This window comes from Grus americana, chromosome 5 (genome assembly GCF_028858705.1).
Source record: "Grus americana isolate bGruAme1 chromosome 5, bGruAme1.mat, whole genome shotgun sequence".
Lineage (NCBI taxonomy): Eukaryota > Metazoa > Chordata > Aves > Gruiformes > Gruidae > Grus > Grus americana.
This window is the reverse complement of record NC_072856.1, coordinates 17,792,766-17,805,438: the sequence shown is the minus strand read 5'-3', so window position 1 is coordinate 17,805,438 and position 12,673 is coordinate 17,792,766. Positions and strand designations below refer to the sequence as shown.

The 12,673-nt window shown below is 46.9% G+C and overlaps 1 protein-coding gene across 5 annotated transcripts in view; it reads left to right on the top strand.

The window, feature by feature from the left end:
* TSPAN32 (tetraspanin 32) overlaps positions 1 to 12,471 on the top strand; it is a 32,961-nt gene extending 20,490 nt beyond the window's left edge. For 2 of the 5 annotated variants that reach the window (XM_054826073.1, XM_054826072.1), the window contains 4 exons: positions 4,102 to 4,203; positions 6,524 to 6,616; positions 8,256 to 8,339; positions 10,572 to 12,471. In XM_054826073.1, coding sequence (XP_054682048.1) covers positions 4,102 to 4,203; positions 6,524 to 6,616; positions 8,256 to 8,339; positions 10,572 to 10,667 — 375 coding nt within the window. In that variant the 3' untranslated portion in view covers positions 10,668 to 12,471. Of the gene's footprint in view, positions 1 to 4,101; positions 4,204 to 6,523; positions 6,617 to 7,164; positions 8,375 to 10,571 lie in introns of those variants that run through there. The other 3 variants (XR_008577210.1, XM_054826074.1, XM_054826075.1) reach the window with 3 other exon arrangements.
* The last annotated feature ends 202 nt before the right edge of the window (positions 12,472 to 12,673 follow it).

Sequence of the window (12,673 nt, the reverse complement as noted above, 5' to 3'; positions counted from 1 at the left end):
ACTCCTCCGGCAGCGGGTCACAGCACAGCACTAGGAAAAGGAAAATCCACTTGACCATAATGATGTATTTGCGTGGGGTGAGTGTAAGGCCTTTCGAAAATAAGTCCAGGCAGACTTTCTCCTTTCTGTATCAGTCCATTAGGTGCTAACTACTGTCTGAGTTAAAGAATGGGGCACAGCTGTGGTTTTCTTGAAGCATGTCATTAACATGATCAGCATAACCACTCAGACGGCACCCTGTTGCTTAACCATGTGAGAAAGCACCCTGATTATTTGTAATATTTTTTTCTCTCCAACACCCAGTGTAAGAAACAGAAAAAGAAAGTTATTTTGAGGCAATGGACTGAAAGGTGCCTGTCAGTGGAATGTGCGACGGGAACCTGTTGTGGGTGGCAGTTGAGTACAAAGCACTGCTGCAGTCTAGCTTTTCACTGTGTTATGTCCCAGATCAAAGGAAAATAGAGGGATGAACTTGCATCTGCTGGATAACATAATGTTGCAAGTAAGAATAGGTCATGAAACCACCTGGTGACTTTGTCTCATGCTTTCAGGTTTTATTTTTTACATCATTAGGCATGCAAGAGTTAGCACAGCATTTTGGGCTGGATAGACGCTGCCATGCATGACTGGTGCTTCAGAGCTCGTCTGCAGCTCCAAGTACAAACATAATCCCATCCCAGTCAGAAAAGTTGCAAAGATGATGGTTCATTAGTGCAATCTTTTGCTCTTGTATGTCTCCTCTTATTAAACTAGACCTCTCGTATGCTCTGTGGCACGATCTTCTGCACAACAGGAAACAGGCAGTGACAAATATTGAGATTTAGTACTTTATACTTATCTCTGAAATATTTAAATGAGAAAGCGCTCTGCAATAATATTTGAAAACAGACCGCTGCGTTGTTTGAAAACAGCAATTTTCCCCTCCAAAATCAAATGATCCTAGTGAGGATCAGAAAGATGATGTGGAGGAACTACAGTCAATTCACTCTTTTAAAAAATGGTTTTGTAGTTTCATATTCCCTTACTAGGATCTGCATAGCATATTCAGATAATAAATGCTAGATATAATTGCTAGATAGAAATCCTGAGAACGACTAATCAGCAAATTGTATTCTTAGGCTTGCCCAGACACACATTCTAAAAGGAATGATTGCTATAAAACATTTTCCATTTAATCCCTTGTGCTTTCAGTTCTTGGAGGCTGGTTGACAAAATGATAAAAAAAAAATAATCAGTAAATAACCGAGAAGTCAGCTCACAAACAAGCTCAGAAACAGGGTACACTTGAAGTCTTTAGTAGTCGTTATGTACCTGGAGATTACCCTCATCATCATCACCATCACTGTAGTCACTGTAGTCAAGATGGCTGTGAAACAGTGACTGCTCATGGTTTCTTCCCTTATTTTTTCTAACAGTTGGAATAATTTTCTGCCATAATTTTCTTATGGGCATCTTGTTCCTTCAATTCTTTCCTATCAATTCTTTCAAATCCTATCAATTTCTTTCAAATCTTTGCAATTCTTGCCTATCCACTCTTATCCTTCAAACAGCCTTAGTCTCAATGTTTAATGTCATCGCATGGTACCTAAAATAATGAGGAAAGTGTAAACGTGCACCACTGCATTAGGCAGGACCTCTCCTGATCAAATCAATCCTCTCATGGTTTCATGTGGCCAGCAGGACCTCGCCAGTCTGGCAGCTGCCACAGGCTACGGGCAGCAGCCAGCAGCTGCCAACATCTGGGCAGCTCACCTGCCCTCCTCCCAGGTTGCTTAGTGCAGAACGACCACCTGAGAAGCTGCTGAGGAGGACATCAGCCTCAGTTGGACCCTGAGGTTTATTATCAGGACAAAACACTAATGAGCATTGACTTTTCTGCATGGTGAATTGGGTTTTGTGGCATGGTCAGAGCCTGCTCTGCTGCTAGGGAGCCTGTGATGGTCTTTGCAGATGAAACATCACTGGACAGTCTCATCTTACCTTGATTTAATTTGAATACAGTTGTAAAGTAAACAGTCAGATCTGGCCCAAAAAACATTGCAGTCAAAGGACATTTCTGCCAGTTTTCATGAGATTTTTGGGGTATGTGCCCAGGCAAGGCAGAGGGCTTAAAACTACCTGTCCCAACATTTCACGTTCAGTAGACATTTAGAAGTAGTTAAACTTCTGGATTGCTCGCAACCCTTGAACCCTTGCTTAAACCTAGCAACTTGCTTGAACCCTTTTTTAATTTTTTTTTTAAGTCAGTCGTCCAAATTTAGGCCTTTTGGAGGGAAGCTCAGCATCCTGAAAAGGCAAAAATTGCCCATGCAGCACCATTATCTTACCAAGATAGATATGTATGTTGTCACAACACAAAATAGTTTTTATTCCCACATCTTATACTGAAGTTGGGATATTCAAAAGGTAATAATCTCTTGGCTTAAGAAGGCAGCTGCTCTGCTCTTCCTCCCTTCCTCAGCAACACAAGGCCACAAGAGGAGGTCAGAAGATTATTCTTTTTTCATTATTCTTAATCTAATTCTTCAGTGGAAGTGGATACTGTTTTTATTGAATCCATTTATTTAATTGCTGCTGCTGGAAAGTTACTTCGTGGCCCACAAGAAGTTAGAATATCTTGGATGTTTTGCTTTTTGTTGGCGTTTAAGGTTTGCTCAGGGAAAGGATGATGCGCAAGTCTGCTAGCGGTTTTGTCCTACTGCTGTGTCCATCCCGCTCAATGCACTCTGATACATGGGGGTGACAAAATGAGCATCCTCCCTCCTCACCTCTGTGGGACACCTCAACATCGCAGACTTTGCTATGGAGGACTTTTTCCTTGGCTTGGAATAGCTGTGCACCATCCGCCATCAGACCTCTCTTGTTAAAGCTGGATTGCTCCTGCCTCACCAACTGGTTGATCCGTGGTGGGTGATGGAGCATCCTGGGGATATGGCAGCTTTGCTGCAAATAAACACAGAGAAACTCCCAAGCCCCTCCACTTCTATGCCATGTCGATAGTTATGGAATATCTTCCAATGTGAGCCTTTAAACTCTGTTCCTGGTGACAAGGAGCTGAGTCAGATACAAGTAATCTCAACCTCCCTCTCTTCCTCACTGGTTATCAGCCTCCATTAGTTGTTTTTGTTTTGGACAGCTGGGTGGGGTAGAGCAATATTGCAGTAATGGCTGTAATTGCCTTGATTAATTTCACCCCTGAGCACGTGAAATTGGGTTTTTTCCTCCTGATTTCCAAGCTCAGCCCCTTAAGACTGAGCTGAAAAGCCTCGCTGAGAGATGGCTCCACTCCAGGAGTGCTTGACCATTCCCATGCGGCCACCCACTCCATCTGTATCGCCAATTGATTTTCCCTTCTGAAAGCCAAGTGCTGCCTGCAGACCTGCTCGGATCGATGCTGGTGAGGAAGCGAGGGAAGACGAAAGGAAGAAATAAAGTTTTGACTCCAGGCACTGAAGGCAATTGTCATATTTTTTTCCTTTGAAACCCAAGCGGGAGTTGGCTGGGATCTGTCAAGCTGCGAGCTCTCACATGTTTGGTAAATATTTAGGGTCTGATTCACCACCAAAACACTCCATTATTTTTTTGGCTCTATGCAAAGGAACTGCTCTGTCACTGGGACAACACCAGCTATCTGAGGTCCTCTCGTTTTTGTATTTTAGCACCTCATGGTCATGTATGCCTGTCCTCACAGACCCCCATCAGGATGGGGAGATGATGTCATCCCTGCCTGGCAGAGGAATTTAGAGGCACACTGGTCACAGGCATGAGTTCTTCTCTGACACTAAATCCAAACCTGGCCAAAAGCTCCAGCTGTCAGGTGATGACACCCCAGCATGATGCTGATGAGTCCATGCATAGCAGAAGGTGGTACACATGCCGTATCACAGCCTCTCTTGTGGGACTCACCATGTCACAGGTGCCCCTTGGTGCGTGGTGGGTCATACACCAGCTCCTGCTACTGTGTGGTGATCATTTAATAGCTGCACTGCTTGTCTTGCTATACCTGGGAGAGCTTCTGGGGGGATGCAAGAGGAGCATATTTCCCTCCAGAGATGTCTGCAGTCAATGGTTTGCATGTACAGATCTCTGCTTTCATTGCAGGTGGAAGACAGCATGATGGATGTGTATGATTTTGTGTACGAGGAAGTGAGGAGGAATGCCTCCAACTTCAGGAGGCACGAGCTGACTGCCATCCACGAAGCAGTAAGTTGTCTTTCAGCCTTTGCAGAAAACCTTGCTCTGAGGTATCTTCCTGATGGTTTCAGCAGGCTGGGACTGTCACTTGTGCTCTGCTGCATGACGTTTTCCCTCAGGAACCAGATCCTCCAGCCTGCTGCAAAGCCTTCTCCTCCCTTCCTACTCTTCCTTTCCTAGGTTTGACCAACCAGATTATCAACAGGAGGAAAGGGCCATCTTCAAAGCTTCCATACCATAGTTGATCTATGTTTTCTGTCTCAGCAGGCCCTTGGCCATACTCCCTCTCCGTGGTAGGAGAAAGTGGATATGCACCTCTCTAGTGTTCCCAGTCATGTAGAGAGAGGGGGGAAAATTCCATATCGTCCAGCAGAAGTATTTCGACTTGGGTGGGAGTGCTGATCTGCTTGAGGGTAGGAAGGGTCTACAGAGGGATCTGGACAGGCTGGATCCATGGGCTGAGGCCAATTGTATGAGGTTCAACAAGGCTTAGTGCTGGGTCCTGCACTTGTGTCACAACAACCCCAGGCAACGCTACAGGCTTGGGGAAGAGTGGCTGGAAAGCTGCCTGGCGGAAAAGGACCTGGGTGTGCTGGTCGACAGCCGGCTGAATATGAGCCAGCACTGTGCCCAGGTGGCCAAGAAGGCCAACGGCTTCCTGGCTTGTATCAGAAATAGTGTGGCCAGCAGGACTAGGGAAGTGATTGTCCCCCTGTACTCAGCACTGGTGAGGCCACACCTTGAATACCGTGTTCAGTTTTGGGCCCCTCACTACAAGAAGGACATTGAGGTGCTGGAGCGTGTCCAAAGAAGAAGCAATGAAGCTGGCAAAGGGACTGGAGCAAAAGTCTGATTAGGGGCAGCTGAGGGAACTGGGGTTGTTTAGCCTGGAGAAAAGGAGGCTGAGGGGAGACCTTATTGTACTCTACAACTACCTGACAGGAGGTTGTAGGGAGGTGGGTGTCGGCCTGTCTTCCCAGGTAACGAGTGATCGGACAAGAGGAAATAGCTTGAAGTTGGGCCAGGGGAGGTTTAGATTGGATATTAGGAAAAAATTCTTCACTGAAAGGGTTATCAATCACTGGAACAGGCTGCCCAGGGAAGTGATTGAGTCACCATCCCTGGAGGTATTCAAAAGCTGTGTAGATGTGGTGCTTAGGGCCATGGTTTAGTGGTGGACTTGGTAGTACTAGGTTTATGGTTGGACTTAATGATCTTAAGGGTCTTTTCCAACCTAAATGATTCTATGATTCTGTTTCTGTCTACCCTTAAGCCTATGGCTGATGAGGACTGGAGGCTATGTGGACTCTTGCAATGATGGTGGCTGCTAGTAAGTTCCCCAAAACCACCGCCCAGGATGCTTTTGGTGCAGGGGACTTCTCCATAGTGCAGTAGGTAGGAGAGGGTGGCTACCTAGAGCACAGGGAAGATGCTTGCCCTCAAAGCCACAGGAAATGAGTGAGGATGTCCCCCCATGGTGAGAAACTCCAAAGTCCCAGCTGAGTAAAAGATGCAGTTCCCTCACTCAGCAGGGCTTGTTTGGGTAGTGAGTTCATGGTATGCAGCAGGGCTGGACAAGAAGGTCAACTCTGCTTGCATGTTTCCAGGCACCTCCCACACAACTCCCTTCATCCTTCTGTGTTTTCTTAAGTCATTGTAACAAGTACTTTCCAAACGGCTTTCATCCATGCTTCTCAAAACACAGAAAAGAGCAAATGTTTCTCACTGCAACGATGGTGGTACTTGCTCTGTGGGGTTGTAGAACAGCACACCCGGAGTCCCCCTTGGCAAGGAGAACCAGGCACAATACCCTGCTTCATCAGTTGCTTATTTCAGCCACTTTAATTGATGGAGAAACAGTCCTTCTACTCGTTTTCTTTTCTTTTCTTTCTGCTAGAGCTCCAAGCTGGCCAGTTCACCCTGGCTATAAGAAACCAGCTCCACAGTGGGTGTTTCTGGGGACCCCCCTAGCCTATAACAAACACTGGGAACATGACTCTGTTTATCCCTGGATTTTCCAGAGCAGCCACTGTGAGAGCTGGTGTGACTGTGGAAGTAGGGCTTGGCCCCAACCCCAGGCAGCAGTCCTGGAGGAGCATGGGCAAATCTGGGGCCAGATCCATCCACCTCCTCTGAATTTAACCTCCATTGCTGCAGTTGTTGATCGCACACCTATGTGTTTCGCTCCTTGCAGCCTTGGTTGTATAGCCCTGCCCGGGGTGGCAGGGAGGAAGGGTGGCCCATTGCCATGTGGCACCTCCTGCCGCAGCAGCTGGCGGCGAGGGGAGAGCCCCGGCGGGCAGCTGGCAGACCTCTCCCTCTCTTCCAGTTCCTGTGCTGTGGGAAGCACTCTCCATTTGGGGACACGACCAACGTCGAGCGCACGACATGCCCACCTGGCGAGGTGCGCGACACGGGACAGGTAAGGGAAAGGTTTCTTCCACCCCACAGCAGGGGTGTGCTGCTACTCACTAACGGTTAAAACCTCACTGATGTTTAAGTGTTAGTGAGAATTGTGGCTTTTTCATGGTTTGGGGTTACTATGAGTTGGGGTTTGTTTTGTTGGGGTTTTGTTGTTTCAGTAAGGAGACATCTTACTCACTGGGGGAGTCCCAGTGGATAAGCAGGTCTCAGACCTGCAGATGTAGTTTCCTTTGCAGCTCTACAAAGTATTCAAAATGCTTCTGTTTGCAGCCTGTCACTTCCCTCCAGCTTCCTCTTCGTCTCCTGTGCGTGCAGAGTGTGAGATGTCATAGGCATGTATCTGAGCTGAAAGGAACTGTTGGACTTTTCCATATGACACTAGTTTCTGAGGCTTAAAATGTGTCTCACTAACAGCATATGTGGAATTTGTTGTAATTCTTTTTTCCCAGGGGCATTAAATAGGTATTAAAATGAGAAACTCGTGAAGCAGGATGATGATGCCCAGCAGTAGCTTCATCAAGTATGCTTCATTCTTCCTCTTTGCAGTATCTCAATGAGGTTGATGGAGAAGCCACGAGGATTAGACTGCCTCTGCACTGAAGCTGCAACATAGACATCATATTCCCTGAGCAAATCTATTGTATGATTATTTTTCTTCCACTGGAGCAGCCAAATCAGCTGAAGTAGCTAATGTCGCCAGCATCAATATGTATGTTGTCCCTAGGAAAAACAAAACCATGTCGCTACAGCTATACAAAAACATTGTTAAGCAAAGATGTCAAGTGCTAACAGGCTGCCGTGATGTGCAGGCACGTGTCAGCCCATGGGGCAGCGTTTCAAAGCACTGCCTCTGGGAATGTCACATCTTGAAGCAGGGTTGAACTCTGCTCAAAGAGCAGAAAGGGAGAGCAGAGCAAAACCTGGCACCATGTGGGCGACTGTTCCTTCCTGGTTAATGGTTTGCATTTCCTCTGGTTGTGAGCCAGGGGATGGGCAGATGGTGGATGGGAAGATGCATTTTGCAACTCAGGGAACTGCAGCGTTTGGTAGCTGCAGTACATTCACTCTTGGCTTTGAGAGCTCTTAGCTCACTCGGCAGATCACTTCATCAAGGGCATGCTCTTGCATTCTTGAAATGGCTCTCTTGGCTAACACCTCCTAGATTTCCGTGGGGCCACTGGCATGCTTAAGGCTAATGCATATTAATGCTTGCAACACCTTGCAAAATTGAGCTGTTCATTAGTATCTTTGGGGAACATATTTAGCATTACGGTGTGCTCTGCTTTTCCATCTTTTCACTTCCTTCTTTCCATTCGCCAGTGGGCGGAAAGAAAAAAGCTTGTGTGTGACCACCTTTACCTGTGTGCAAATACATCCCCCTCAGTCCAAAATGCATCATACCAAGAAAATCGTAGGTGTGTTGTAGTAATAGAAAATACACCGCAGCTGTTTGTCTTCCCAAGTTGCAGCAAGCAGCAGAAAAAAGGAGAGCTGCCCATGGAGCAGCCCAGCTGTGCAGTGCTGCATCCCCCTCTTCTTTCCCTTTCTGTCTGGGGTTGTGGCAGGTGCTGTTGGGGGGGGATGAAGCCCCCCACTGAGATGGTGCTGTGCTGCAAGGTGTGTCTCTGTCCTCCCAGGACTGCCTGCAAAAGATCCAGGACTTCCTGAAGAAGCACACAGACTTTGTCTCCACACTCCTGGGCATCACCATCAGCTTCATGGTAGCTATGTCTATTCCTTCACATTTTGGTCCCAAGAGGCAAGCTCCACTGGGGAAAGCGTATCCTAAATTAGCCCTCAGAAGCTAGGATTTTGGGTGATTTTGGAGAGGCAGCAGAGAAACAAGTGGTGGTGGACTCCACCGTGGAAATTAGGAAAGGGCCAGGACCTGTCTTAGCCAGGCTGATGGATGGAGGGGTTTTCCTGCAGGAATAGGCTTGCTGCATGTTTTTTCTGCCCAAACTAGGCACGGCAGCTGGGAGCAGGGAACAGGGAGAAGGCTGCAGCAGCATTTGCACTTTATCCACCTAGGCTTGCCTGCACATCTTCTCCTGCAAGCAAGAGGCCATATCACCTGGTGCAGGGCTTGCAGATCAGGTGGGAAGACAGCAGCAATTGTGGAAAGGGAGATGCAGTGAAAGCTCCATATTTTAGGAAACTTGCTGCCTCTCCTTGCCCAGTGCTCATTGGCTGCCTCTCAGCTCAGCCTGGGAAGTTACTTTGTGCAGCTGGAGCTGGAAAGTCTTGAAAGCTCCTGAGCACCAGCAGTGGAGCTGGAGAGCTGTGCGGAAAGGGAAGGTCTCATCCTATTAATGACCACTAATGAACCTGGTAAGGTGCATCTTGGGCGGTGGGTGGGTGAAGCACGGGCTTGTAAGGAGCAAGCTGTAAAGGAGAGGAGCAGAGCGTGTTGCCTGGGCTCCCAGGCACCATCTTTGAAGGAAGCTCTTACAGAGGAGGGGTAGGATCATCTTCAGAGGATGGCTTGTGTAGAAAGGCTCTGTTCTGAATTTGTGAGTCTTATTTGGGCGAGAACAAAAGAAAAAATGAAATGCTGCAAGATGAGCGTGTCTTTCAGCTGTGAGGGGGCTCAGTGGCTGCATGGGGATGGTCCCTTCAGAGCTGGAGAGCATTGCTAATTAAAACAAGCCTGCCTTGTATGCCGACCTACTGCTTGTCAGAGGTGTATCACTGTAATTACCTCTACACGAGGGCCCTGCACGTGTGGTAAAGCACACCAGAAAAGAGTACACGTCAGGAGACTAGTTTCTTCACCATGAAGGGAGGGTCTGCTGTGATATCTCCATGCTGCTTCCCAGCTGGGGCAACCTTTCCTGACTGAATGTGCATTTGGAGATTGTTTTACTCCTTGTGTCTGCCTTGGCACAACTATGGGTTAGAATACTCTTCTCCATCTAACTAAAACCCAAAGGAATATACACTTTTGTATTTTATACTGCTAGTGGTAAATTAGGAAAACCATCAGGCATTGCTATGGAGCTGTAGATGTGAAGTCATGTGTGAATATTTTGTATCACTTTCTAATTTTTGTCGGGTATAGGACGAATTTCACTACACCTATATTCAGACAAAAGTGGGAGTGTTTTCATTATATGTATCTTTTTTTCACAGCTTGATGCTATACCCAGATAAGGGAGCTGTCTTTGAAGCGCGTGCTAGAGGAAATCTCACTGCACGGTTCGCTATTGTGATGGCAGGATGCAAAGTGCAGCGACGAGGGCTCTGATGTCACTGTCCCTTGGCCAACAATGCATACGTGTCCCCAGATCAAGCTGCAAGCAAAGACGCTTGCATATTAAGGCAGACTTTTAGGAAAGAGCAAGTTGTTACAGCCCTTGCTATCCTTCCCACAGCAGCCTTACCTTTGATACGTTGCCTGTGCAAATCCTGATGTGTGATATACCAGGCAGAATATCACAATACAGAGGAAGGATACTGTCCACAACTGTGCACGTGCATGGGGTGGGGTTTGGGTTTTGTTAGGGTTTTTTGTTTTGTTGGGTTTTTTGCTCCAAACAATACACGAGGTTTGTGGGTTTTGGTGTTTTGGGTTTTTTTCTCCCTATGTTATCTTTACAAAAGGCTATTATCATGCGAGAGATATGTTTGCGTAGAGGAATGTTTTGTGGCAGGAATTTGAAATCTGAATTTCCTAGTTTCATCTAATTTCTTGATATTTTTAGGATGGGGTTTGAGCCATATTGTGCTAATTCCAATCAGATGCTTTAGCCACGTGTTGAGTATTTTTTTCCTCCCATGTGGAATTTTACTGGAAAACAGCTCTCTTAAGAAAAATGTGACATTCCAATACATAAATTCAGAAGTACCAAGTGGACTAAGAGGCAACATTTATGATCACTTATTTGCACAGATGGAGCATCGTAACCAGTTCAGCATGTAATTGTGTGCCCGTCTCATTTGTTTCCTTTTAGGTTTATGGGATGATCCTGACTTCATTCCTTTGGTTCTCCATCCACTTCAGCAGCAACCTGGATCGGAAAGGCAAATACATCCTGCGAGAGAGGTAGAAACCCACTGCCCGGGCATCCCTACCAGGTAGAGCCAGCTCTTGGCACAGGAAGATGTCTGAAGTCACTCATCAAATCCCCCGGGAAGGCGTTGCATGGGGTCAGGCAGTGGGACGTGTGTCACGCTTGTCCCCTTCCTGCACTACTAGCTGTTATGCATTTCCGAGCTGATCAGAGCGGACGACGCTCTACAGAAGAGCAGTCCCACACCTTTGCCGAAAACGGACAAGGACAGAGATATGCACCTGGACTTGGAGATGCAGATTGCCTCGCCGGGGGACCTATGGGCTGTAGCTCCACAAGCATGACACAAAGAGCCCCTTAGGACAAAAATGGAGAGAAAAGCCCAGCAAAAATCACAGCATTAAACCAGACTTCTTTTGCACTGTCATCCGAGCAGTTCCCTGTGACCCGCAAAGATGCAATGTTTCTAGGAAGATGGCTTTGGATCACAGCCCAGGACCGATCTTGTGCTATCAGCAAATACCTGGACACAAAGTGTGTCATTGCTGATGGGAAACGTGCTCTCCTAGCCTGGACACTTGTAATGATTGACTTTGGGCACGTTTCTGATCATGCTCAAGTATGTAGGCATCCAACAATCATTGACTAGTTGCCCCCGTTTTCAAATATTACCGGATTTACAGAGCTTTTGGTAGAGATCAGGCAAAAAAATCACAAAGTAGGGCATGAGCTTTGAAACAAATGACCAGCATAAGGACATATCCCTCTGGTATTCCTCCTTGCTAATGCAATATGCCATTATTTTTTAATTCTTAGGATTTAGTCAACCTCCTAGAGCTTGATGCCACGCTGATTTCACAGGGGCTTGTTCAACTTCCAGCCTTATCTCTGTGTTTATCTAGCTTCATGAACTCACCATGCTGTTGTGCAATACAGAAGGACTTTGACATTACACATACACACAGGACCAAAGCTTAAATCTATAAGAGAACGGGACTAATCTCCAGCCAAGTCAAACAATACAATGTCCAACCCCACATCCTCTTTACATCACCTTTTCAATAATAAACAGAAATTTAAAAAGCCTCAATCACATGGAGAAATCGGCACTCAAATGATGGCTCCCTGATGTGCTTTGCCCTTGTTGCGAGGGGGCAGAGCCACTTCTGAGCTGAAACCTAGCATTGCACTAGATTTAGCACCTGCTGTAGACTATATGGCTGTGTGAAATGTCTGTTGAACCAACAGCAGCTTTCACCCTCTCCTTCATTGTGGCTTTTAGCCAAGAAAAACAGTAAGTAGGAATTGTTTATAGAGATTAAACGTGGAAACCCCCATGCTGATGTTCAGGACAGGTCCTGGCCCTCAGGCAGGGGCTGCTACACGTACAAGAACAGCAGTACTGACTACAGCACCTGTTTAGCATTTTAACGTGGCTGCAAATGTCTTGCGTTGGAAAGAATTGTGTTGGGGGGGGGAAAGGGCTATCGCTCCTCATCCTGCTCCCTTGGAACCAATGGGGCTTCACCATTGACTTCACTGGAAGCAGGATCAAGTTCAAACTGCTCCAGAGTACCTCCTGGCAGTCACCAACACACCTCTGTCTTGCAGGGATTTAGTGGTGATATGCACTTGCCAACATATCCGCTTTCTAGCAGTGGGGAAAGATTCACTTGTGTGTGTGTGTGTGTATATATGTACACACTACTAAGTATCTCGCTTTCTGGAGAGACACAATCTCCCTTGTGAGCTCCAGCTCCTATTGTCCAGGCCACTGCTATTGTTATTCCTCAGGCCAGCTGATGTGACTCATGGTTGCTTCAATAAAGACAAATTTCTTGCAAAAGGCCGTCATTCCTTCTCTTTTTGTGCAGTGCATGAGACTGCCTGCATTGCTCAGGGGGTTGCGTCATGGAGAGCCTTCAGTAATTCTTTCAGTGCTGGGAAGAGATATTCCCCGGGCAGCTGGTGCTCGCCTGTCCCAGCAGTGTGCCTTAGCACCCAAGAGGGAGAGGATGGTGTTGGTTGTTTGGAGGAAACGG